The 23,884-nt window shown below is 45.2% G+C and overlaps 1 protein-coding gene across 3 annotated transcripts in view; it reads right to left on the reverse strand.

Moving 5' to 3' along the window:
- Positions 1-23,884, reverse strand: part of LOC137320571 (paladin-like) — a 98,297-nt gene that overhangs the window by 69,824 nt on the left and 4,589 nt on the right. For 2 of the 3 annotated variants that reach the window (XM_067982253.1, XM_067982252.1), the window contains exons 3-8: positions 21,642-21,806; positions 13,324-13,484; positions 9,894-9,969; positions 6,517-6,665; positions 3,186-3,282; positions 1,001-1,105 (exon numbers count right to left, since the gene is read on the reverse strand). In XM_067982253.1, coding sequence (XP_067838354.1) covers positions 1,001-1,105; positions 3,186-3,282; positions 6,517-6,665; positions 9,894-9,969; positions 13,324-13,484; positions 21,642-21,806 — 753 coding nt within the window. The remainder of the gene's footprint in view (positions 1-1,000; positions 1,106-3,185; positions 3,283-6,516; positions 6,666-9,893; positions 9,970-13,323; positions 13,485-21,641; positions 21,807-23,884) is intronic. The other variant, XM_067982254.1, reaches the window with a different exon arrangement.

Raw genomic sequence — 23,884 nt, forward strand, 5'->3', positions numbered from 1 at the left:
AATGAGTTTATTGCTTTTTATTCAGTGGAAACAATACCGTTCTTATCAGTAGCCTATCATCAACACCAGTATCCTTATAAACAACTCGCATTTATATAGCACTGTAACAAACTGATGCAGGCCCAGAACCCACGCAGACTAGATCCTAAAATAAGTGAGGTTTATTCACCCACGTGGGGTCTTTACTTGCAGCGATGAACAAGACAGTGATAGGTATTACTTTCCAGCCTAACTCTTCTCTCCCAACTGAACCAGTTCCCAGCCTTTTATTCTTACACGCTGGGAGTCATTAAAACCAATTAAGGTCAACGATTTCTTAAAGCTAGAACACCTTTTATATAACTTCTTAACGTTGCATCCCTATCTCGGATACCGAGCTCTCATCATTGTATGGTTTACATATCGTCCCTCGCTCACTCTGTTACAAGCACCTTTAATGTAGAAAAACATCCCAAGGCACATCACAAGGGAGGAGATATTAGGACTGACCAAAAGACTCGGTGAAAGAGATACTAAAGCAAAATCTGAAAAAAAAACAGAAAATGTTGGAAATACTCAGCAGCATCTGTGGAGAGAATGGACAAATTGACGTTTCAGGTGTGAACCCCTTCATGAGAATTGGAAGGTAGTGAACTACCTTTGGACACCCGTTTTGGGTGGGCACCTCACCTGCTGCATTTCAATGAGGCTCGGGCATTAAAATGGACTAGACCCCTCGCAGCACCTCACTGGCAGTTGGCCCATTTGTTCCGCCCGGGGGGGGGTTAAACTTCCCCCTTTTTATTTAATTAATTGTCCAGTTTAATTGTAATAATTGTTTTGTTTGTTAGATATCTTGAGGTCTCCAATACTTGAAGTCTTCTGCAGCTATAATCCTCGATACTTACCAACTCACTGAGAATTGGCCTAGAATCCCATCTCTAAACAAAAACGGATTTACTTGTTTCAACTTATAAAGAAAAGGTCAGTTGAAGTGTAGCAAATTGAATGTCAGCTGTACCTGGCTCCGACGCTCCTCTGAGAGCTTTTGCACTTTACCTTTGTAAAGGTAAATGGTTTCCTTCAAATCGTGCATTTCTGAATAAATATTCACAATGCTATCCACCTGCAAATTTAAACCAGATGCTCTTTTACAGTTATTACATTGTATTCACAGTGGAACTTCCATTGTCTACTAAATTGAAGGAGGGCTCTCCCCCTCAGTCCCCATCTCCCCCACCCTAGTGTATAATGTTAATTGGCAGATAATCAAGAGACTGCAACCCCAGAGTTCTGCCCCCACTTTTCCCTGGTGCTGGACAACTTCAGTGCACCCAAACTGCACTGTGCCTGTCCAGGCCCCCGAGAGCCCAAATTTGGTGGGCCAGGTCATTTGCATGGCCTGGCCACACTCTCAACACAGACCAGTCCCCCGGCAGGGCCTTGCACTGGGAAACGGGGGCAGGAACATAGTTGGAGCTGCCAGCCTCAGGGCTTTCTGATCTCCAACAGCAACCAGAGGTCCTCCAGGACTAAAGATTTACTGGGAGTGTGGACATGGAGTAGAAGTTCAGTCGGTGGGGCGCTGGAAGAGACCTTTTCCAATCTCTCTTGTGTTGCTGCTTGGTCTCTTAGACCCTCCATTCTAAGAGGAACCCATGTGTAAGGCCTAATGCTAGCTTTTCAAGCAGCTGTAAAATGGGCACCCTTCCATCACATGGAGAAGAAAGTACAGCAGGTTTGCCCTGGTTCTATGCATGTCGTAGGCACAAAACCTGATCCGCCTCTTTGTGGAAGCCCAGATGTCCCAGAGCAACTAACAGGCAGCAGAAACCCTACTTGATAGGTCTGTGCCTTTTTCTTTTCTGTAACCAAGCATTTCCCAGGTATATGAGAGTAATATTGGACCCTCCAAATTTTGGCCTTAAATATACAAGACAGGAATACACCAGAAAGTGGATTTGCGGCAGAGAATTTTGCATTCCAACTAAACTCTGTAAACTTATTTGTTTACTGTGTTTGCGATCAGCTTAAATTTTCTACCATCTCATTACCATATCACTGACTGTGAGAAAAATTGAGTATTTTTTTCGTCTTAAGTTGGTAGTTGTCCAGTTAAATCCAGTCAAGGTACATAAATAGCTTAAAAACCAACTGCAGTTCAGAACCATGTACCAAGCTTATTTTAATACATTGTTCCACATTTTACCAATTAGAGGGGCGACACAGGAATAAGTGAGAACCTTGGTTCAGTGGTAGCACTCTTGCCACTGAATCAGAAGGTTGTGGGTTCAAGCCCCATTCCAGTGACTGACATAATCTCGGCTGACACTTCAGTGCTGCACTGTCAGATGTACTGTCTTTCAGGTGAAATATTAAACTGAAGCTCATTCTTCCCTCTCAGGTGGGTATAAAAGATCCCATAGCACTATTCGAAGAAGAGCAGGAAAATTCTCCCAGTATCCTAGTCTACATTCATCCCACAACCAATGCCAGATTATTTGGTCAGATACCTCACTGCCGTTAGTGGGATCTTGCTGTGTTCAAATTAGCTGCCATGTATCCTCGTATTGATTATACTTTATTGGCTGTGAAGTTCTTTGTGACAAGCTGAGGATGTGAAAGCTGCTATATAAATGCAAATTCTTTCTTTCCTATAATTCAAACTTCTTTCTGATTGGTTCAGTTTGTACATGGGTGACAGTTCCTTTTTAAATTTGAATAGACAGTTATCCAAAAGCCAGAAAGCCCCAGTATCTCTATTCTGGGATATATAGAAGGATCTTGCTTTGCAGTTACACAGGTCATTAAGGGCATCAGTGCCAGGTAAAGCTCCGAAAAATGCCAACAGAATATTTGGTTTTAAATCTAGAGGCATAGAATACAAAAGCAAGGAGGTATGTGGAACATATACAAGAACTTAGATTGCAATGGAGGTTTGGGCATCCTATTGTAGGAAGGATATAGAAGCAATGGAAAAGGTGCAATATAGATACACTAGGATGTTACCAAGGATGAAGTTATAAAGAACGACCTTAGGACTTTTTTCACTAGAGGTGAGAAGGTTAAGAGGTGAGCTGACAGTCAGACACTCCCGAAGTAAGGGAAAGTAGATTCATCATAAAATGTCACATTCGTGTAGATAGGACAAATACGAGATTACCTCACACAAAATAATAAGAATACAGAGAATAACGTGTACTGACCTCTTCAACAATTCTCCTACCATTTGGAAAGGAAGTGGCATAGCTTTCAATGATCGGACAGTGACATTCTTGACCAGAAACTCTTGTATTTTCAAATCTAAGTTTATAACAATGCAACTAATTATCAATCACTCCTTAATATTTAACCATATGTCAACAGTTTACAAAGTCTGCCCTTTGAAAAGGTCTAAAAGCACACATTGTTAGTTATTAACAATGAAATTAAAATCACAAGACAATTCTCCTTGGGCAATATTGTGGAGGATCTCTTCAGCATCAAAGGGAGCAATGCTGCCCATCGGTCTCCACTGTGCCTTTGTGAACAATTAAGTGCAGAAAGATAGCGCTTGCGTTTGTATATAGTACCTTTCACGTACTCAGGATGTCCTAAAGTTCTTCAAGGCCAAAGAATTATTTTTCAATTGCAGTCACTGTTGTTTTGCAGACAGTATCCACAAACATCAAATTAGATAAATGACCGATAATGGGCTCAATTTTGGAATGTTGGTGGGCTGGCAGCGGGGGGGGGGGGGGGGAGGGGGGTTGAAGGTGCACATGGCAAACCCGCATTAACAAAACTTACCATTTCCGACCGATCGCATGGTGATTGATGATGATTAACGTGCTCTCCGGGTTTCACGCCCGGCAGCCAGCCTGGACTGGAAGACCGGGCAGTGGGGGAGAATGGAAGATCAGGGGGGGAGGGGGTAGAGGGGAAGATCGGAGGAGAGGGGAAGATCGAGGTGAAGAAGGGAAGATCAGGGGGGAAGGGGAGGATTGGGGGGAGAGGGGAAAATCGGAGGGGTAGAGGGGAAGATCGGGGGGAGAGGGGAAGATCGGGGGGAGAGGGGAAGATCGGGGGGTGGGGGGGGGAGAGTGGAAGAATCAGAAGCGGTGGGCAAGCCGCCCAGGTAAGTTAAAAATCATTATAACCATGTCATCTGTCACAAGTAAAGTGCCTTAAGTACCTCAATGAGGTACATTTGACTCTTTAGCTGTCGTCCCACTGGCTTTAATTGCCGGTGGGACTTCCGGTTTCAGGATGCCCGCGTGCACACAGGTGCATCCATGGGGAACTCGGAAGTCAGCGGGTTAGAATCGGCTTCCAAACCCAAACGGGATTTCCGTGATTTTCGGAGCTCCCCGCCCCCAATGGACCCACAATTTCCCCGTAAAATTGAGCCCAACCTGTCCCTTTACTATCACGAACACAACTTTCCCTTTTACGGCACGCTGCAGCCCGTGAATATCTGCTACCTGGATTTGATGCACCCCAGCTAAGAGTGCTACAGGCCAAACACTCTGTACAAACCTTTCTATGTGCCTGTATTCAAAAATGGGCTTAAATCGCAAGTTGGGGCAGGAGCAAAGTCATGGCACGTCCTAACTCTTTTCCTCCCCCAATACCAGGCGGCCTTCCAGATAGAGCAACACTTAAGCCACTGCCTAATCCTAATGCGCACGCTTTGCGGGTGGAGGTGCAAATTGTGGAGACAGGGTGACAAGCACGATTGGGATGGGCACATCATGCCTACAAGGCCAGAAGACAGATGCTCCTCCAAGAGGACCCCATGGCCTTTCCCAAGCTGAAAACAAAAGAAGTCTTAAATTAGTGTTTAAATTAAGGTATTTGATCTCCTCCATGAACGATTACCTTACTTCTGGCAAGGTCTGAGGTCTGCGAGAGTTCTGCAGCAGTCTTTTAAGGGTGTAAACGGTGGAATTCCCAAGGTTGCATGGGAACTTCCCCCCCCCCGGCCAGGGAGAAGATTTGCCCGTGGCCCCTCCACCCACTGGGAAAAGGCAGAAAAAGAAACATGGGGTGGGCGATTTTAATCCTACCTACCTGGCAGAAACTGGGCAGATGGGCAGTTAAAATCACTAACATTACTTACCCACCATCCCGCTGACCAGGATTTTTACGCAGGCTTCTGGATGGGCGGCTAAGCCACCCGACCAAAGCCAATGGGGTCCTTCTTTAAATATGTAGATTGGGGTCTGATGGCGTCATTGGGCCCCAACTGCAATTTTAACTCATACTTGAGCAGAGAAGTCGTTGTGGCTTTCCCACTAAACTGCAGAAAGTCGGGAAGATAAAGAGGCCTAATGGGTAAGTTGTTTACTTCCCTTTGGTGCTCCTCCAGGCACCACAGGGAAGTTTAGGCCTCCCTGCCCCGTCTCCCACCCCTTTCCTCCTGCGAGACCCTCCATGGATGACCATGGGCCTCCTGATTATCCAGATGATAGCAGCCGTTTCCCATCCATTTCCCACCTGGAACAGGAGGGAAGTGGACTGGTGACACGTTAATGAGGCCCAGGAATTAAAATAGCCCAGGCCTGATTTCTGCAGCAGCGGCTGAGTTTTCAACTCACCTCGCCACCCACCCGACCAAAACCTGCCCGGAGTTAAAATTGGGGGGGGCATCCCATTTTCCAGTCCCATCGTGGGCTGATCTGCCCCTTTCCCATCTGGGCTTAATCAGAGTTTTAGGCTTGTGTTCTCCACCTGGCTGGGATGTATCTGGCCATGGCACCTAAAGAATGCTGCATAATTATGAGCAGCTAATGGCAAATCATTGACCAGTTTACTTAACTGTCCATCCAAAGAGCAAGCCCAGTAGAGAGGGGATAGGTCCTCTGTCTCAGTCTGGCTGATGCCCTTCACCCAATACACAGGGGACAGATGAGGAGAGAAGTAGAAAGCAGAGGGATTTAGGGAGGGAGTTCCAGAGAGGCTGGGAGGCCTGTCTCCAAATGCACATGCACAGGAGATCAGACTTGGGGGAACTGAAAGACATGGTGGGGCGAGGGGGGAATGGATGTTGAGGTAGGACAGAAATATGCGACACACAAAACCCACAATTCTCAGTTTCTCAACAGTTTACTAGAATTATTGGATTCCAGCAAAGGAGGGAGTGATAAACGGTACACACGATAAATCGTTTCACCTTATTCTTCCACTTAATCGTTAACATATCTGAATTGCACGGTACTCTCAGAATGCTTGTTAAGATGTTTCAAAAAAAGTGTCGCAATTGGTTTTTGTAGGACAATACTGCAAACTCAAGTGATGTTCAAATTCTGTCAAAGGTCTGGTAACCGTGGACCAAGCCTCTCCTGTGGGTAGCAATGTCATATTTGGGGTAAGACCTCCCCTGTAACTAAAAGAGTGTGACCAAATCTCTGCATTTATTATCATTTTGTTAACTTAGGTTAATGAGGTTCTAAGACATGTGTAAAACTGTGTGCTCTTTGATAAGAATGAACAGAAACAGTAGAACTTCATGTTTCAGTTATTTTGTTCAGTGCCAGCCCGTCTTAAATGCCTTACCTTTCCGTCTGAGGAAATGCTGTTCTGTGAGCTATCAATAGAGCACCTATTATCATTCCAAGATTGGAGCGTCCTACTCCTGTTTGACAGTTAAAGAGTAGGGCAGGAGGTGGCTTGATACTGTCCCTGAAGATGACGCTTGGGCACTCCTGGAAAATGAAAACATCAATTAAGACAGAACAAGGCAGACACCAGAACTGTCAAATTAACTAATTCACCTGATGTTCCAATGATATGGCAAAGTTGATGGGTTGAATACCCGTTTCCTAAATGAAGGGTCAAACTTCAAGGGGCTACCTGTTAATTCAAACTGAGATAAGTTAGTTTCTGTTAGTCATCTGTAACAAAGGACATCATACTAAGGAATAGACAAAAGGGTAGAAATGAGCAAAGGCAATATTATTGTCCAAACACTTAACATGTTTCTATGAAGTTTTAGTGCAGTATTGAACCCATTTAAAATAAATGCGGTAGCACTTCAATTATCATAGAATCATAGAACCTTACAGCACAGGAGGCCATTCAGCCCATCATGCCTGTGCCGGCTCTTGGAAAGAACTATCCAATTAGTTCCGTTGTTTTCCCATAGCCCTGCAAATTTTTCCTTTTAAAGTATATATCCAATTCCCTTTTGAAAGCTACTATTGAATCTGCTTCCATAAACATGGAATCATTGATTTCAATGGAAATGAAAATGGGGAGAGGTGTATAACGGGCGGCTGAATCGATATCGACCATTTTACACTTTCGCCCAAAATCAGAATTACCCCCTATGATTCTATATAGGCTCATTGGCAAGCAGTCACGGGCAGGAGGTTTTGGGAGGTTTTTGCAGGAGGAGTATGGGGGAAGTCTGAGGCTGGTGAGGCCACGACATTCCTTGTGGGGATCAGAGGAGCAGGCCTGCTCATCCCGGCCCAACAAAGGAAAACTTTTCACTTACCTAGGATGGTCTCTTCATCCTTCCAGACAGCTGTCGCATTGACTTCCCGGCTCAGGCACAGGTTAAAATGCATTCGTGCTCCCATTGATGTAATATGACCCTATTTGCATAAAGTTATGAGGTGGGTGCCTCAGCCACCAAACTGCAGTGAGCAGTTAAAATGGTGGCCAGCGCGTTTGCAGCGGGAATGGGGTGGGAAGCACGATGCTACATTTTAAAGCCCCACCACCCCATTCTCGCCAGGCGGGGTGGTTTAAAATCAACCCCAAAGTTTATATGGAAAATAATCAGAAATACACTTGGTATTTTTCAAAAAGAAAATCTTCAGAGATTCACTTCTGGGAGGTAAACACTTTTCAAGTAATGAACCCAATTTTAATCTCTTTCAACCTGGAACATCTGGCAGCTTTTTAATCCCTTTCTGCCTGCAACATCTGGTGGGGTTTTAATTTCTTTGAGCCTGGAACATCTGGTGGGGTTTAATCTTTCAGCCTGCAACATCTGGTGAGGTTTTAATTTTTCAGCCTGTAACATCGGTGGGGTTTTAATATATTTGAGCCAGGAACATCTGGTGGGGTTTTAATCCCTTTGAGCCTGGAACATAGAGTTATACAGCAAGGATAGAGGCCCTTCAGCCCATCGTGTCCGCGCCGGCCATCAAGCCCAATCTAATCTAATCCCATATTCCAGCATTTGGTCCGTAGCCCTGTATGCTATGGCATTTCAAGTGCTCATCCAAATGCTTCTTGAATGTTGTGAGGGTTCCTGCCTCCACAACCCTTTCAGGCAGTGAGTTCCAGACTCCAACCACCCTCTGGGTGAAAAAGTTCTTTCTCAAATCCCCTCTAAACCTCCCGCCTTTTACCTTGAATCTATGCCCCCTTGTTATAGAACCCTCAACGAAGGGAAAAAGCTCCTTAGTATCCATCCTATCTATGCCCCTCATAATTTTGTACACCTCAATCATGTCCCCCCTCAGCCTCCTCTGCTCCAAGGAAAACAAACCCAATCTTCCCAGTCTCTCTTCATAGCTGAAGCGCTCCAGCCCTGGTAACATCCTGGTGAATCTCCTCTGCACCCTCTCCAAAGCGATCACATCCTTCCTGTAGTGCGGCGACCAGAACTGCACACAGTACTCCAGCTGTGGCCTAACCAGTGATTTATACAGCTCCATCATAACCTCCTTGCTCTTATATTCTATGCCTCGGCTAATAAAGGCAAGTATCCCATATGCCTTCTTTACCACCATATCTACCTGTTCCGCCGCCTTCAGGGATCTGTGAACTTGCACACCAAGATCCCTCTGACCCTCTGTCTTGCCTAGGGTCTTCCCATTCATTGTGTATTCCCTTGCCTTGTTAGTCCCTCCAAAGTGCATCACCTCGCACTTTTCCGGGTTAAATTCCATTTGCCACTGTTCCGCCCATCTGACCAACCCATCTACATCGTCCTGCAGACTGAGGCTATCCTCCTCGCTATTTACCACCCTACCAATTTTTGTATCATCAGCGAACTTACTGATCATACCTTTTACATTCATATCCAAGTCGTTAATGTAGACCACAAACAGCAAGGGCCCCTGCACCGATCCCTGTGGTACCCCACTGGCCACAGGCTTCCAGTCACAAAAACAACCTTCGACCATCACCCTCTGCCTTCTGCCACTAAGCCAGTTTTGTATCCAAAGTGCCAAGGCACCCTGGACTCCATGGGCTCGTACCTTCTTGACCAGTCTCCTGTGCGAGACTTTATCGAAGGCCTTACTGAAATCCATGTATACCACATCCACTGCGTTACCCTCATCCACACGCCTAGTCACCCCCTCAAAAAATTCAATCAAATTAGTCAGACATGATCTTCCCTTGACAAAGCCATGTTGACTATCCCTGATTAATCCTTGCTTCTCCAAGTGGAGACTAATTTTGTCCTTCAGAATTTTTTCCAATAATTTTCCTACCACTGATGTTAGGCTCACTGGCCTGTAGTTCCCCGGTTTTTCCCTACTCCCCTTCTTGAATAATGGTACTACATTAGCGGTTCTCCAGTCCTCTGGCACATCCCCTGTGGCCAGAGAGGTTCTGAATATATGTGTTAGAGCCCCCGCAATCTCCTCCTTTGCCTCACACATTTTAATCTCTTTCAGCCTGGAACATCTGGTGGCATTTTAATCTCTTTCAGCCTGAAACATCTGGCAGTGTTTTATTCTCGTTGAGCCAGGAACATCTGGTTGGGTTTCATATCTTTGAGCCTGGGACATCCGGTGGGGTTTAATCTTTCAGCCTGCAACATCTGGTGGGGTTTTAATTTCTTTGCACCTGAGACATCTAGAGCTCTTTAATCTCTTCATGCCTGGCATCAGGCCTGATGAAACTTGGAGAAACCATAATTTATTTGATCACATCTCTCATACCCCTCATTAAATACTCTGACTTACCCTGACTGTACTAATGAATGCATCAAAGTCTGCTTCTTCCAGAGTGGTATCAACAGGCAACGGTAACCGTTTATATCTGAGAAACAGTATGCATAGCAGGTTATTAATCCACTTAGCTGCATTGTTGTGTTTTGTTTATATGCAATAAAAAAGTTGCGTTCATTATGTTTTAAAGCATTTCATATTGTATTACTGTGACTGTTGTTATGCTAGAAAAATGCCTGCCATTTTGTACACAGCAAGATCCCCAAAACAGCAATGAGATGACTGATCAATGAATCTGTTTTTAGTGATGTTGGCCGGGCTACCAGGAGAACCCCCTACTCTTCTGGTAGTTCCCTGGGATCTTTACCATCCACCTGAACCACTGGGGCCTGGTTCAACACCTCATCCAAAAGATGGCACAATGCAGGACTCTCCACACTGGAGGGCCAGCCTAGAATAGGTGCTTAAGTCCTGGAATGGAGCTTGAACCCACCACTTCCTTACTCAGAGGCGAGAGTGCTACCAACTGAGCCAAACTGACACCAGCAAGTAATATGTTATAATTTGCATGGTTGAGAATAAAATTGTAAGCAGTGCTGGGCAATGCTGCGACTCCTGCACTTACAAACACTTTTATCCAAGGTAAATAAGGTGGCGTAATAGGGCCTGAAAGTCCTGTGCAAGGCACTGGGGAAGGGGAGAGGGGACGCAGTTACGAGGTTGCAAAACAGGGCAAGGTGAATCAGTTCTAACTGTTGGACCCAAGCAGTAAGTGAAATAATAATCTCTCAGGCCAAATATTCAACAAGGAATTCTCAACAGTGAAGAGCTGTAAAGCATTTTGGGACGTCCACATGTGGTGAAAGATGCTATATAAATGCAAGTTCTATCTTTCTTTATTTTCTTGACATTCACAATCCAGTTATAGGGAGAAACAGCTCCACTTTATTTCAACGTTTGTAAACAATTTTACAACACCAAGTTATAGTCCAGCAATTTTATTTTAAATTCACAAGCTTTCGGAGGCTTCCTCCTTCGTCAGGTGAACGATGTGAAAATGAAATCCTCGAAATGTCATTTTCACATCGTTCACCTGACGAAGGAGGAAGCCTCCGAAAGCTTGTGAATTTAAAATAAAATTGCTGGACTATAACTTGGTGTTGTAAAATTGTTTACAATTGTCAACCCCATTCCATCACCGGCATCTCCACATTATTTCAACGTAGTCATGACAGCTCATTTGAGAAGGGACAGATTAAAATGAATGGATGGAAATTCCTGCCTGTCTGAATTCCCAATATATGTTCCCATCCCATGAAGCTCCACACCAAGAACACAAACTCCTAGAATCTACTCTCAAGCCTCAGAGGCCAGAGATCACTTCCCTCCTGCAGTTGTTTTAATATGGTGAGCGGTGCTATGGAGGAGGAACAGAGGAACATTAGGAATGAGAGTAGGCCATCCAAACCCTTGGGCCTGCTCTGCCATTCAGTTAGATCATGTATGATCTCTACCTCAACTCCAACGCCTTTATTCCATATCATTTTTTTTATTCGTTCATGGGATGTGGGCGTCGCTGGCGAGGCCGGCATTCATTGCCCACCCCTGATTGCCCTTGAGAAGGTGGTGGTGAGCTGCCTTCTTGAACCGCTGCAGTCTGTGTGGTGAAGGTTCTCCTAGACTGCTGTTAGGTAGGGTGTTGCAGGATTTTGACCCAGCGACGATGAAGGAACGGTGATCTGTTTCCAAGTCGGGATGGTGTGTGACTTGGAGGGGAACGTGCAGGTGGTGTTGTTCCCGTGTGCCTGCTGCCCTTGTCCTTCTAGGCGGTAGAGGTCGTGGGTTTGGGAGGTGCTGTTGAAGAAGCTTTGGCGAATTGCTGCAGTGCATCCTGTGGATGGTACACACTGCAGCCAGGGTATGCCGGTGGTAAAGGGAGTGAATGTTTACGGTGGTGCATGGGGTGCCAATCAAACAGGCTGCTTTGTCCTGGATGGTGTCGAGCTTCTTGAATGTTGTTAGAGCTGCACTCATCCAGGCAAGTGGAGAGTATTCTATCACACTCCTGACTTGTGCCTTGTAGATGGTGGAAAGGCTTTGGGGAGTCAAGAGGGGAGTCACTCGCCACAGAATACCCAGCCTCTGACCTGCTCTTGTAACCACAGTATTTATGTGGCAGGTCCAGTCGAGTTTCTGGTCAATGGTGACCCACAGGATGTTGATGGTAGGGGATTCGGCGATGGTAATGCCATTGAATGTCAAGGGGAGGTTGATAAACTCTCTCTCGTTGGAGATGGTCATTGCCTGGCACTTGTCTGGCACGAATGTTACTTGCCACTTAATCAACCCAAACCTGGATGTTGTCCAGGCCTTGCTGCATTCGGGCACGGACTGCTTCATTATCTAAGGGGTTGCGAATGGAACTGAACACTGTGCAATCATCATCGAACATCCCCATTTCTGACCTTATGATGGAGGGAAAGTCATTGATGAAGCAGTTGAAGATGTTGGGCCTAGGACACTGCCCTGAGGAACTCCTGCAGCAATGTCCCGGGGCTGAGATGATTGGCCTCCAACAACCACTACCATCTTCCTTTGTGCTAGGTATGACTTCAGCCACTGGAGAGTTTTCCCCCTCATTCCGATTGACTTCAGTTTTACTAGGGCTCCTTGGTGCCACACTCGGTCAAATGTTGCCTTGATGTCAAGGGCAGTCACTCTTATCTCTAGAATTCAGCTCTTTTGTCCATGTTTGGACCAACGCTGTAATGAGGTCTGGAGCCGAGAGGTCCTGGCGGAACCCAAACTGAGCATCGGTGAGCAGGTTATTGGTAAGTAAGTGCCGCTTGATAGCACTGTCGACGACACCTTCCATCACTTTGCTGATGATTGAGAATAGACTGATGGGGCGGTAATTTGCCAGATTGGTTTTGTCCTGCTTTTTGTGGACAGGACATACCTGGGCAATTTTCCACATTGTCGGGTAGATGCCAGTGTTGTAGTTGTACTGGAACAGTTTGGCTAGAGGCGCGGCTAGTTCTGGAGCTATCTCATGATACCTTTACCTAACAAAAATCTATCAATCTCAGTCTTGGAAAGTCCAATTTTCCCAGCATCCAAAACCTTTTGAGGGGGAGAGTTCCAAATTTCTACAACAGCCGCATCAAACACGTGAGATATTGTACGGGACTTATTTCCATCAAAGTCAAAGGTTAAATGAGACTGGGGTCTGTTGGCTTTTCTGTGCCACAAAATGTGAATCACTAAGCTTCATACCTGATTCTACAAACTGCCCTCTTAATTGGCAAGGCTCTGCCCGCGCCTTTCAAATTCACCCTTTAGTGACCCACAGTTAATCCCCAAAAAGTACACGGATAGTAATTTCCTGGCTACGAACACTAAGGAACCCAACCATTGCTTCCAAAATTCAAATTAATAAAAGCACCTGAAGGACGGCATCGTAAAGATGTGATATCTATAGACCTCTTCTAAGACACGAACATCTTCTTCACTCTCAATTGTCTTCGGGAAAGCCTCGGCAACAAATTGCTCGGTGCCATAGTATACAAAATAGGTTTTGTTGCTCAAAGCAGCAAAATCCAGCAGCTAAATATAACAGAAAAGGAAAGATTACTTCAGATCATATTTTCCTCTACAGGATGGACCATGCTAACATATTTCCTTCACTTGCATGGCATCATAATGTGCCCATCTATTTGTGGATTGATGTATTGTATGCCCATCTATTTGTGGATTGATGTATTGTATGCCCATCTATTTGTGGATTGATGTATTGTATGCCCATCTATTTGTGGATTGATGTATTGTATGCCCATCTATTTGTGGATTGATGTATTGTATGCCCATCTATTTGTGGATTGATGTATTGTATGCCCATCTATTTGTGGATTGATGTATTGTATGCCCATCTATTTGTGGATTGATGTATTGTATGCCCATCTATTTGTGGATTGATGTATTGTATGCCCATCTATTTGTGGATTGATGTATTGTATGCCCATCTATTTGTGGATTGATGTATTGTATGCCCATCTATTTGTGGATTGATGTATTGTATGCCCATCTATTTGTGGATTGATGTATTGTATGCCCATCTATTTGTGGATTGATGTATTGTATGCCCATCTATTTGTGGATTGATGTATTGTATGCCCATCTATTTGTGGATTGATGTATTGTATGCCCATCTATTTGTGGATTGATGTATTGTATGCCCATCTATTTGTGGATTGATGTATTGTATGCCCACTAAAACCAGGTACCATAACCAGGTCCTGCACCAAATTCCATCCCCAACTACCCACATTCCTTAGAGCAGAGAAGATTAAGGGGAGATTTAATAGAGGTGTTCAAAATCATGAGGGGTTTTCATAGATTAAAAAAGGAGAAACTGTTTCCAGTGGCAGGAGGGTCGGCAACCAGAGGACACGATTTAAGGTAATTGCCAAAAGAAGCAGAGAGGAGATGAGGAGAGTCATCAAAGAGTCATCACAGGCACAATGGGCTGAATGGCTTCCTTCTGTGCTGTATGATTCTATGATTGCTTTTGTATTCTAATCATCATATTAGTCCCAAATGCTGCTGCAGCTCACCGACATCTTTAGATTTTCAGCCTGCAAATTTTCCCACAGTTGGGGATTTCAACTTGTGCAATGATTGAGCTTTCTCAGTTTCTTTTATCATCTCACCGAGACTTGATGGTGAAATCGGGACACAGGATATCACACACTGTTAATTTGGATGCCATCGGTTTCAGGCAGGTAGTTTTAACTTAGTACATCAGCCACATGGAATTCTGTACCTTTCTTGTATTCTACTGTCAACTCTACTTTTGCAACTTAAGTAGCATACTCTGTAGTCTTGGCAAGGTTTCAGGAAGTGGCTTTTTTCAAAATTATCTCAAGGGGTTATGATCACTCTCCACCACAAAATTTCATTCATACACATATTGGTGGAACTTTGTAGAGTCAATAAGGCATATACTTTGTTTATTTGGGCATTGAGTTGGTGCAAATGATTGTGAAGCATGTGTTATGGAGTGGTCTTCCTGTAGTAACACAGAGTCCTCCTCCAGGGTAGTCATGATGCACAAGGTCACTACCACCTTATAGGTGAGGTAAGGTTTTAACATATCCATAGTAGACCCAGTGGTCAATTGGGTATATCGACTAAGTAATCAACTACTATACAGGGGCCTGTGAAATACAGGGACCTGTGAGTGCAACTGGCTCCGAGTGCAGCGGGCACGGAGTGAACAACTGGAGAGTTTGGTAAGTGTGGGCGTTTAAGGGTTAGTCTCTTTTAAAATCTAGTGTTAATTGCTATTAACTTTTAAGTAAGATCAACTGTTTAAGTTCAATTTTAAATTTTAAATTTTTAAGTTTCTTTCAGGCTTAAGCAGAGACAAACAAGCAAACTCTCCTACTGGAGAGCTGCTGTAGTTAGTTAATTGGTTAGCTAGATTAAACTGGTTCCTAAAACAGTAGCAGAGCAGGGCTGACTCATCTGGGTCACAAACAGTAGAAATACAGGGGCATGTGAGTACAACTGGTACTGAGTGCAGTGGGCACAGAGTGATCAACTTGAGAGTTTGGTAAGTGGGACTTCGGTGAAGTGGGGGAAGGAGGTTCTGCTTTGCCTTGCTTTTTCTAACTTTTTCCGCAGAGCAGCGGCGGTGGACCTGAGCAGCAGCAGACCGAGAACAGGGATAAAAGCAGCAGCAGACCTGCAACAACAAGAGAAAAATGCAGTCTGACGTCACAGGTGAGACAGGTAAGTGATTGGTAGTGACTGTGGGCTAAGTTTTAAGTTAACATATAGCATATAACTAAATTTTAAAAACTAAACTTAATTTAATTAATCTAATAAATTAAATGAGGTAAATAAGTTGATTAAGACAAAATTAATTAATTAAATAAATAAAATAATGGGAGAACAGGAGATGTGTTGCTGCTGCAATATGTGGGAGCTTGTGGACATCTTTGTCCAGGGCGACTACATCTGCAGTAAGTGTCTGCGGCTTGAGGAATTTCGGCTCCGAGTTGAGGAGCTGGAGTCCGAGCTGCGGACATTGCGAGACATCAGGAAGGGAGAAAGTTACCTGGACCTTTTGCTCCAGGAGGCAGCGACGCCCCTTAGATTGAATACTTTAGAATTGACACGTGGTCAGGGACAGGGGGGTGTGACTGAGAGTGAGGCAGGTATGGGGATCCAGGAGGTAGCATTGCAACCATTGTGGACAAGTGCGGGGACTGTGAGGAGGACGAGCAAACTGACCACGGTACCATGGTACAGGAAGCCGTTCAAATGGTGGGAGTAAAAAGGAAGGTGGTTGTAGTAGGCGACAGGGGGATAGACACTGTTCTCTGCAGCCAGGAGCATGAGTCCTGAAGGCTATGTTGCCTACCCGGTGCCAGGGTTAAGGCTATCTCCTCCGGGCTGGAGAAGTACTCGGAGTGGGAGGGGGAGGATCCAGTTGTCGTGGTCCACATAGGTACCAACGACATAGGTAGGACTAAGAAAAAGGTTCTGCTGAGAGAGTTTGAGCAGCTAGGGACTAAACTAAAAAGCAGAACCACAAAGGTAATAATCTCTGGATTATTACCTGAGCCAAGAGCAAATTGGCACAGGGTCAATAGGATCAGAGAGATGAATGCGTGACTCAAAGATTGGTGTGGGAGAAGTGGGTTTCGATTCGTGGGGCACTGGCAGCAGTACTGGGGAAAGAGAGAGCTGTTCCGTTGGGACGGACGACACCTGAACCATGCTGGGACCAGAGTTCTAGCGAATCGAATAACTAGGGAGGTAGATGGGGCTTTAAACTAAATAAGTGGGGGGAAGGTCCCAGTGGAGAGAAATCTAGAATGCTAAAGAGAAAAGACAAAGAAGCAGTGCAGGAAAGTGATTAGGGTAAGGATAACCAGATTGTGTCAGGAAGGGACAGAGCGTACCAACAAAAGAGTGCACTGACAAAGCTGATTAAATCCCCAGGGCCTGATAATCTGCATCCCAGAGTACTAAAAGAGGTAGCCATGGAAATAGTGAATGCATTAGTTGTCATCTTCCAAAATTCTATACATTATGGAACAGTTCCTGCAGATTGGAGGGTGGCAAATGTAACCCCACTATTTAAAAAAGGAGGGAGAGAGAAAATAGGGAACGACAGATCGGTTAGCCTAACATCAGTAGTAGGGAAAATGCTAGAGTCTATTGTAAAGGATGTGATAACAGGACACTTAGAAAATATCAACGGGATTAGACAAAGTCAACATGGATTTATGAAAGGGAAATCATGTTTGACAAACCTACTGGAGTTTTGTGAGGCTGTAACTCGTAGAATAGATAAGGGAGAACCAGTGGATGTGGTTTATTTGGATTTTCAGAAGGCCTTTGATAAAGTCCCACATAAGAGGTTTTTTTTATTCATTCATGGGATGTGGGCGTCACTGGCGAGGCCGGCATTTATTGCCCATTACTAATTGCCCTTGAGAAGGTGGTGGTGAGCCGCCTTCTTGAACCGCTGTAGTCCGTGTGGTGAAGGTTCTCCCACAGTGCTGTTATGATGTGGAGATGCCGGTGATGGACTGGGGTTGACAATTGTAAACAATTTTACAACACCAAGTTATAGTCCAGCAATTTTATTTTAAATTCACAAGCTTTCGGAGGCTACCTCCTTCCTCAGGTGAACGATGTGGAAATGAAATCCTCGAAATGAAGTCGCATTTATAATTCACAGAACAATGCTTGGTGACGGGCAGTTGAAAAAACTGTCTGTAATCACCAAGCATTGTTCTGTGAATTATAAATGCGACTTCATTTCGAGGATTTCATTTCCACATCGTTCTGCTGAGGAAGGAGGTAGCCTCCGAAAGCTTGTGAATTTAAAATAAAATTGCTGGACTATAACTTGGTGTTGTAAAATTGTTTACAACAGTGCTGTTAGGTAGGGAGTTCCAGGATTTTGACCCAGCAACGATGAAGGGACAGCAATATATTTCCAAGTCGGGATGGTGTGTGACTTGGAGGGGAACGTGCAGGTGGTGTTGTTCCTATGTGCCTGCTTCCCTTGTCCTTCTTGTTGGTGGAGATCGCTGGTTTGGGAGATGCTGTCGAAGAAGCCTTGGCGAGTTGCTGCTGTCCATTCTGTGGATGGTACACACTGCAGCCACAGTGCGCCGGTGGTGAAGGGAGTGAATATTTAGGCGGTGGATGGGGTGCCAATCAAGCGGGCTGCTTTGTCCTGGATGGTGTCGAGCTTCTTGAGTGTTGAGTGTTGTTGGAGCTGCACTCATCCAGGCAAGTGGAGAGTATTCCATCACACTCCTGACTTGTGCCTTGTAGATGGTGGAAAGGCTTTGGGGAGTCAGGAGGTGAGTCACTCGTCGCAGAATACCCAGCCTCTGACCTGCTTTTGTAGCCACAGTATTTATATGGCTGGTCCAGTTAAGTTTTTGCTCACTGGTGATCCCCAGGATGTTGATGGTGGGGGATTCGGCAATGGTAATGCCGTTGAATGTCAAGGGGAGGTGGTTAGACTTTCTCTTGTTGGAGATGGTCATTGCCTGGCACTTGTCTGGCGCGAATGTTACTTGCCACTTATCAGCCCAAGCCTGGATGTTGTCCTGGATGTTAGTGTGCAAAATTAAAGCACATGGGATTGAGGGTAATATCCTGGCATGGATTGAAAATTGGCTAACGGACAGGAAACAGAGAGTATCTAGGGTGGCAGGCAGTGACTAGTGCTTGGGCCCCATCTATTCACAATATATATCAATGATTTGGATGAGGGAACCAAATGAAATATTTCCAAGTTTGCTGACGACACAAAACTAAGTGGGATCGTGAGTTGTGTGGAGGATGCAAAGAGGCTTCAAGGCGATTTAGACAAGTTGAGTGAGTGGGCAAATACATGGCAGATGCAGTATAATGTGGATAAATGCAAAGTTATCCACTTCGGAAGGAAAAACAGAAAGGCAGAGTATTATTTGAATGGTGATAGATTGGGACATGTTGATGTACAAAGGGACCTGGGTGTCCTTGTACACCAGTCACTGAAAGCAAACATGCAGGTGCAGCAAGCAGTTAGGAAGGCAAATGGTATGTTGGCCTTCATTGCAAGAGGATTTGAGTACAGGAGCAAGGATGTCTTACTGCAGTTATACAGAGCCTTGGTGAGACCACACCTGGAGTATTATGTGCAGTTTTAGTCTCCTTACCTAAGAAAGGATATACTTGCCATAGAGCGAAGGTTCACCAGACTGATTCCTGGGATGGCAGGACTGTCGTATGAGGAGAGATTGGGTCGACTCGGCCTGTATTCACTCGAGTTTAGAAGAATGAGAGGGGATCTCATTAAAACATATAAAATTCTGACAGGGCTAGACAGACTGGATGCAGGGAGGACATTTCCCCTGGCTGGGGGGTCCAGAACGAAGGGTCATAGTTTCAAGATGCAGGATAGGACATTTAGGACTGAGATGAGGAGAAATTTCTTCACTCAGAGGGTGGTGAACCTGTGGAATTCTCTAACACAGAAGACTGTGGAGGCCAAATCACTGAATATATTTAAGAAGGAGCTAGATAGATTTCTAGACACAAAAGGCATCAAGGGGTACGGGGAGAGAGTGGGAATATGGTATTGAGATAAGAGGATCAGCCATGATCATACTGAATGGCGGAGCAGGCTCGAAGGTCCAAATGACCTACTCCAGCTCCTATTTTCTATGTTTCTATGTAACCTGATTGCATCTTTCCATCATTGTGCACACACACCCGTCCATTGGACTTGTAATTTGTTACAGCAGAGCCCAAACACTCTGGCCCACCCTTGGTACCCCCAGCGCCAGACATTGTGGTTACACTAGCTTTACTCTAGTTGTGCATACATTCTAGATTCTCTTTAACCAACCTAGTCAGGCCATCTGGGAACATACACTATTCTATTTCTGTCCTCACAACTTCTTTGGCCATGCTTACCTGATCGGCATTAACAGGCCATACGCTCTGTATCTGTATGGCAATTCAAACAGTGAACATTAGATTCTACTGGTACCTCTCTGCAGGCAAACATTAAATGTGACAATGTTTTAGCCCAGTCCTTCAGGTTCCGTTCAGCGTATACACACACAGTATGTGAGTCAATTTACCATTAAGCCTTTCTAGCAGCCCATTTATCTGAGGATGATGTTGGTTATTTGCCACTATTGCCACAAGCGAATGACTAGTTGGGACATAAAACTAACCTCTAGGCATTCAAAATCTCTTCTGGGAACCTGACTTAAGTGAACGTTTCTCACAATGCATCGGACACAATGTCAGCATCCATTGAGGTGGGAGCATCTGGATATCTAGACATACAATCTACCATGATTAATATGTAGCATTCTCCAAATGACTCACATGAAGCATGAGATCTATTATATCCACTCTCACTTTGTGAAAGGTTCCCTAATAATGGGCTGGCTCTTCAAATTTGCTTTGTTGCAATCCCCCAGTTTATCAAGACCACCGATCACACACCCTCCTAAATTCAGCCATGTCCTGAGATGCACTAGGGCAATGAAGGTGCATCAACGATCTGTCCTTTGTGCATTTTCCCCCAATGTCCTGCAAGGGGGGTGTCATGGCCTACCATCAGTAAATCTTTTTGGTAATCCTGCATTATGGCTCTCTGTTAGAACTCTTCTTGTTCCTGTTTCTCAACGGGTTTTGATTTGTAATGTCAGACCAAAAGTCCGCCCTGATAATCATACCAACTCACTGATTCACCCTGGTGCCCCAGGTAATTCACTCTAATGTAGGGTCAGTCAGCTGAGCTCTGTTAGTTCCTGGCAATCAGGATACCCAGGTTCCCATGGTTAATTGCCTCTTCTGAGATAATGTTCAGGAAAAACCTTGGCCGCCTTGCATGCTCTTATGCAGCCAGGTGTCACTGTGGTAGCTGGACTCTCCTCAACCCAGGACCTGGCCTTTGGTGCTGTGTGGGCTGAGCTCGCTGCTTTGGCTGATGGTGACACAACTTTCATCTGCTTCAGCTCCCCCACTTTTGCCTGACTTTGAGTCATCAGTCACGCTTTCTCCTCATGAACAATAATGGTCATAATGTACCCATCTTTCAGACCGTCTGAATCTCAAACAGTACGAGGACAGACATTCCTACTTCCTTAACTACTTGTGGTATTCTAGCCAAACCTCAGCCAGCGGTACATTAACTGATCCAGTGAATACAGGTTCCCTACCCTCTAAGTATCGGATGTTTCACACCAGGTGTGATTGCACTAGTGTTAGAGCACACAATGTATCACCAAATCCTTAGGTGGGCTACCCATTCAGTGAGACTGAGTGTAGCAATGCTGTAATATTCCTTGCATCAGGTGTCGTTGCACATCTAGTAATCTCATACTTCATGATCAGGTTCGGTCTTCCCATCTGGGGCTCAGATCATTGCCTTGATCAACAATCGCCCACACTGTGCCCCACTTCATCTCAGTTGGAACAGCAGAGATCTCTGCGACCAAACATGGAGTCCTTTCTCGTGCACTGCAGTCGCACGTCGTGCTGGGAGGAATCTGGCCACCAAGTCAGATAGTGCTGGTAGCAGACGAGGCTCCTTACTGTTCTGGCATAGACTTTAAAAGCTGTACTTTACAGGTAAACAAGTATTAAATAAACCTTTAGATAAGTGCAATACTCAACATATCTAACAGATATTAGTCATTTATAAAACTTTGGAAAGTCACATACCTCCTTTTTAATGATTAATTCCAGTTTTTCCACCTGATCTCTTGGAGCCAGATTGTAGAGATTTTCCTGCAGGTTGTTGTGATCACGTGGGGTGTAAGGAATAAAATCGTCATCTTGGTGGAACAAAATGACAGGCTCCTCTCGCACGTTGAAGCAAATGATTTCCTTTGTGGTTTGGGGGGGGAGTGGAAACAGGCTTTTAGATGAATCGTAAAAATGATCAAAATTTTCTATATTTTCAAATATTAAAGAACATTCTTCCAAAAATATCCCACATAAAGAATTTTCAATAATACTCTGGAGCTTTTGGCAAAATAATTTTACATTCAATCCCCAGCACGGCAAATTTTACATTTTATTCCGTGAAATGGGCATAAGCTCATTCGGCTCATTGTGCCTGTGTGGGCTCTTTGAAAGAGCTATCCAATTAGTTTTCAGGTTGGCAGGCTGTAACTAGTGGGGTGCCGCAAGGATCAGTGCTTGGGCCTCAGCTATTTACAATCTATATTAATGACATAGATGAAGGGACCGAGTGTAATGTATCCAAGTTTGCTGACGATACAAAGCTAGGTGGGAAAGTAAGCTGTGAGGAGGACACAAAGGGGTAAATTTTAACTGGGAGCTGGGAAGAGGGCGGTGGCAGGGGGGGGAGTTCCTGACAGGAAACCCAGAAGTACGGGTTTCCTAGACGTCGTTACGATTTTGACGTAAGGTTGTCTTTCATTTTTTTCAGCAGGATTCCCACCCAACGGGCCAGCGAGATTGAGAGGCTGGCCATCAGTCAGACAGGAGAGCAGCAGGGACCGGGCGCCAGCAGAGTAAGTCTTAGATCGGAGCGGGGGTAGGGGGTCGGTCATCCGGTGGGGAGGGGGGGGTTGGAATCGGCAGGTCATCGGGGGGAAGGGGCTGGGGGTCGTCGGGGGGCATCGGGGGTTCGGTCATCAGGGGGTTGGTCATCAGAGGGAATCATCGGGGTTGGCGGTCATTGGGGGGATTATCAGGGGCTCAGTCATGGGGGGGGTCGGAGATTGTAGGGTGGGTCGGAGATCGCGGGGGAGTGGTCGGAGATCAGGGTGGGGGGCATCGGACATGGGGAGGGGGTCGGCCAATCGCGCCTGTGGGATCGCGGCAGGTAGGCTTGCTGAGTCTGGAGGAAGCACTCCTGCTCCTCCAGGCCCAAAAGCTGTGCAATAAAGGCACTTACCTGCTGAGCTGGGCCTTCTCGCCTCCTCTTAAGTGGCGTGAAGCTAACAGCCCAGGAATTCTGGCCCCCAGGAATTAAACATTTTTTAAAAACCTATTAAAACGGAGGGCCGCAGCCCCCTTAAAAGATTTCACTGACTGACCCGCCTCCTGAAAATGGGTTGGTCACCTGCCCCTCGACCCGCCTCCGTTAAAACCAGAAGTGGGCAGGTTAGGGTCGGGTTTTACATTTTTACAATTTTTACCTTCCCACGCATCCCCAACCCATAAAATTTACCCCAAAGAGTCTGCAAAGGGATATAGACAGGTTAAGTGAGTGGGCAAGAAGGTAGCAGACGAAGTATAATGTGAGGTTATTCACTTTGGTAGGAAGAATAGAAAAAAAGAATATTTTTTAAATGGTGTGAAACTATTAAATGTTGGTGTTCAGAGGGATTTGGGTGTCCTTGTACATGAAACACAGAAAGTTAACATGCAGGTACAGCAAGCAATTAGGAAGGCAAATGCTATGTTGGCCTTTATTGTAAGGGGGTTGGAGTACAAGAGTAAGGAAGTCTTGCTGCAATTGTACAGGGCTTTGGTGAGACCACACCTGGAGTATTGTGTACAGTTTTGGGCTCCTTATCTAAGGAAGGATATACTTGCCTTAGAGGTGGTGCAACGAAGATTCACTAGATTGGTTCCTGGGATGAGAAGTTGTCATATGAGGAGGGATTGAGTAGAACGGGCCTATAGTCTCTGGAGTTTAGAAGAATGAGAGGTGATCTCATTGAAACATACAAGATTCTGAGAGGGCTTGACAGGGTGGCTGCTGAGAGGTTATTTCCCCTGGCTGGAGAGTCTAGAACTAGGGGGCATAGACTCAGGGTAAGGAGTCGGACATTTAGGACTGTGATGAGGAGAAATTTCTTCACTCAGAGGGCTGTGAATCTTTGGAATTCTCTAACCCAGAGAGCAGTGGATGCTCAGTCGTTAAGTATATTCAAGACTGAGATCGATAAATTTTTGGACTCTAAGGGAATCAAGGGATGTGGGGATCA

This window comes from Heptranchias perlo, chromosome 4 (assembly GCF_035084215.1).
Source record: "Heptranchias perlo isolate sHepPer1 chromosome 4, sHepPer1.hap1, whole genome shotgun sequence".
Taxonomy (NCBI): domain Eukaryota; kingdom Metazoa; phylum Chordata; class Chondrichthyes; order Hexanchiformes; family Hexanchidae; genus Heptranchias; species Heptranchias perlo.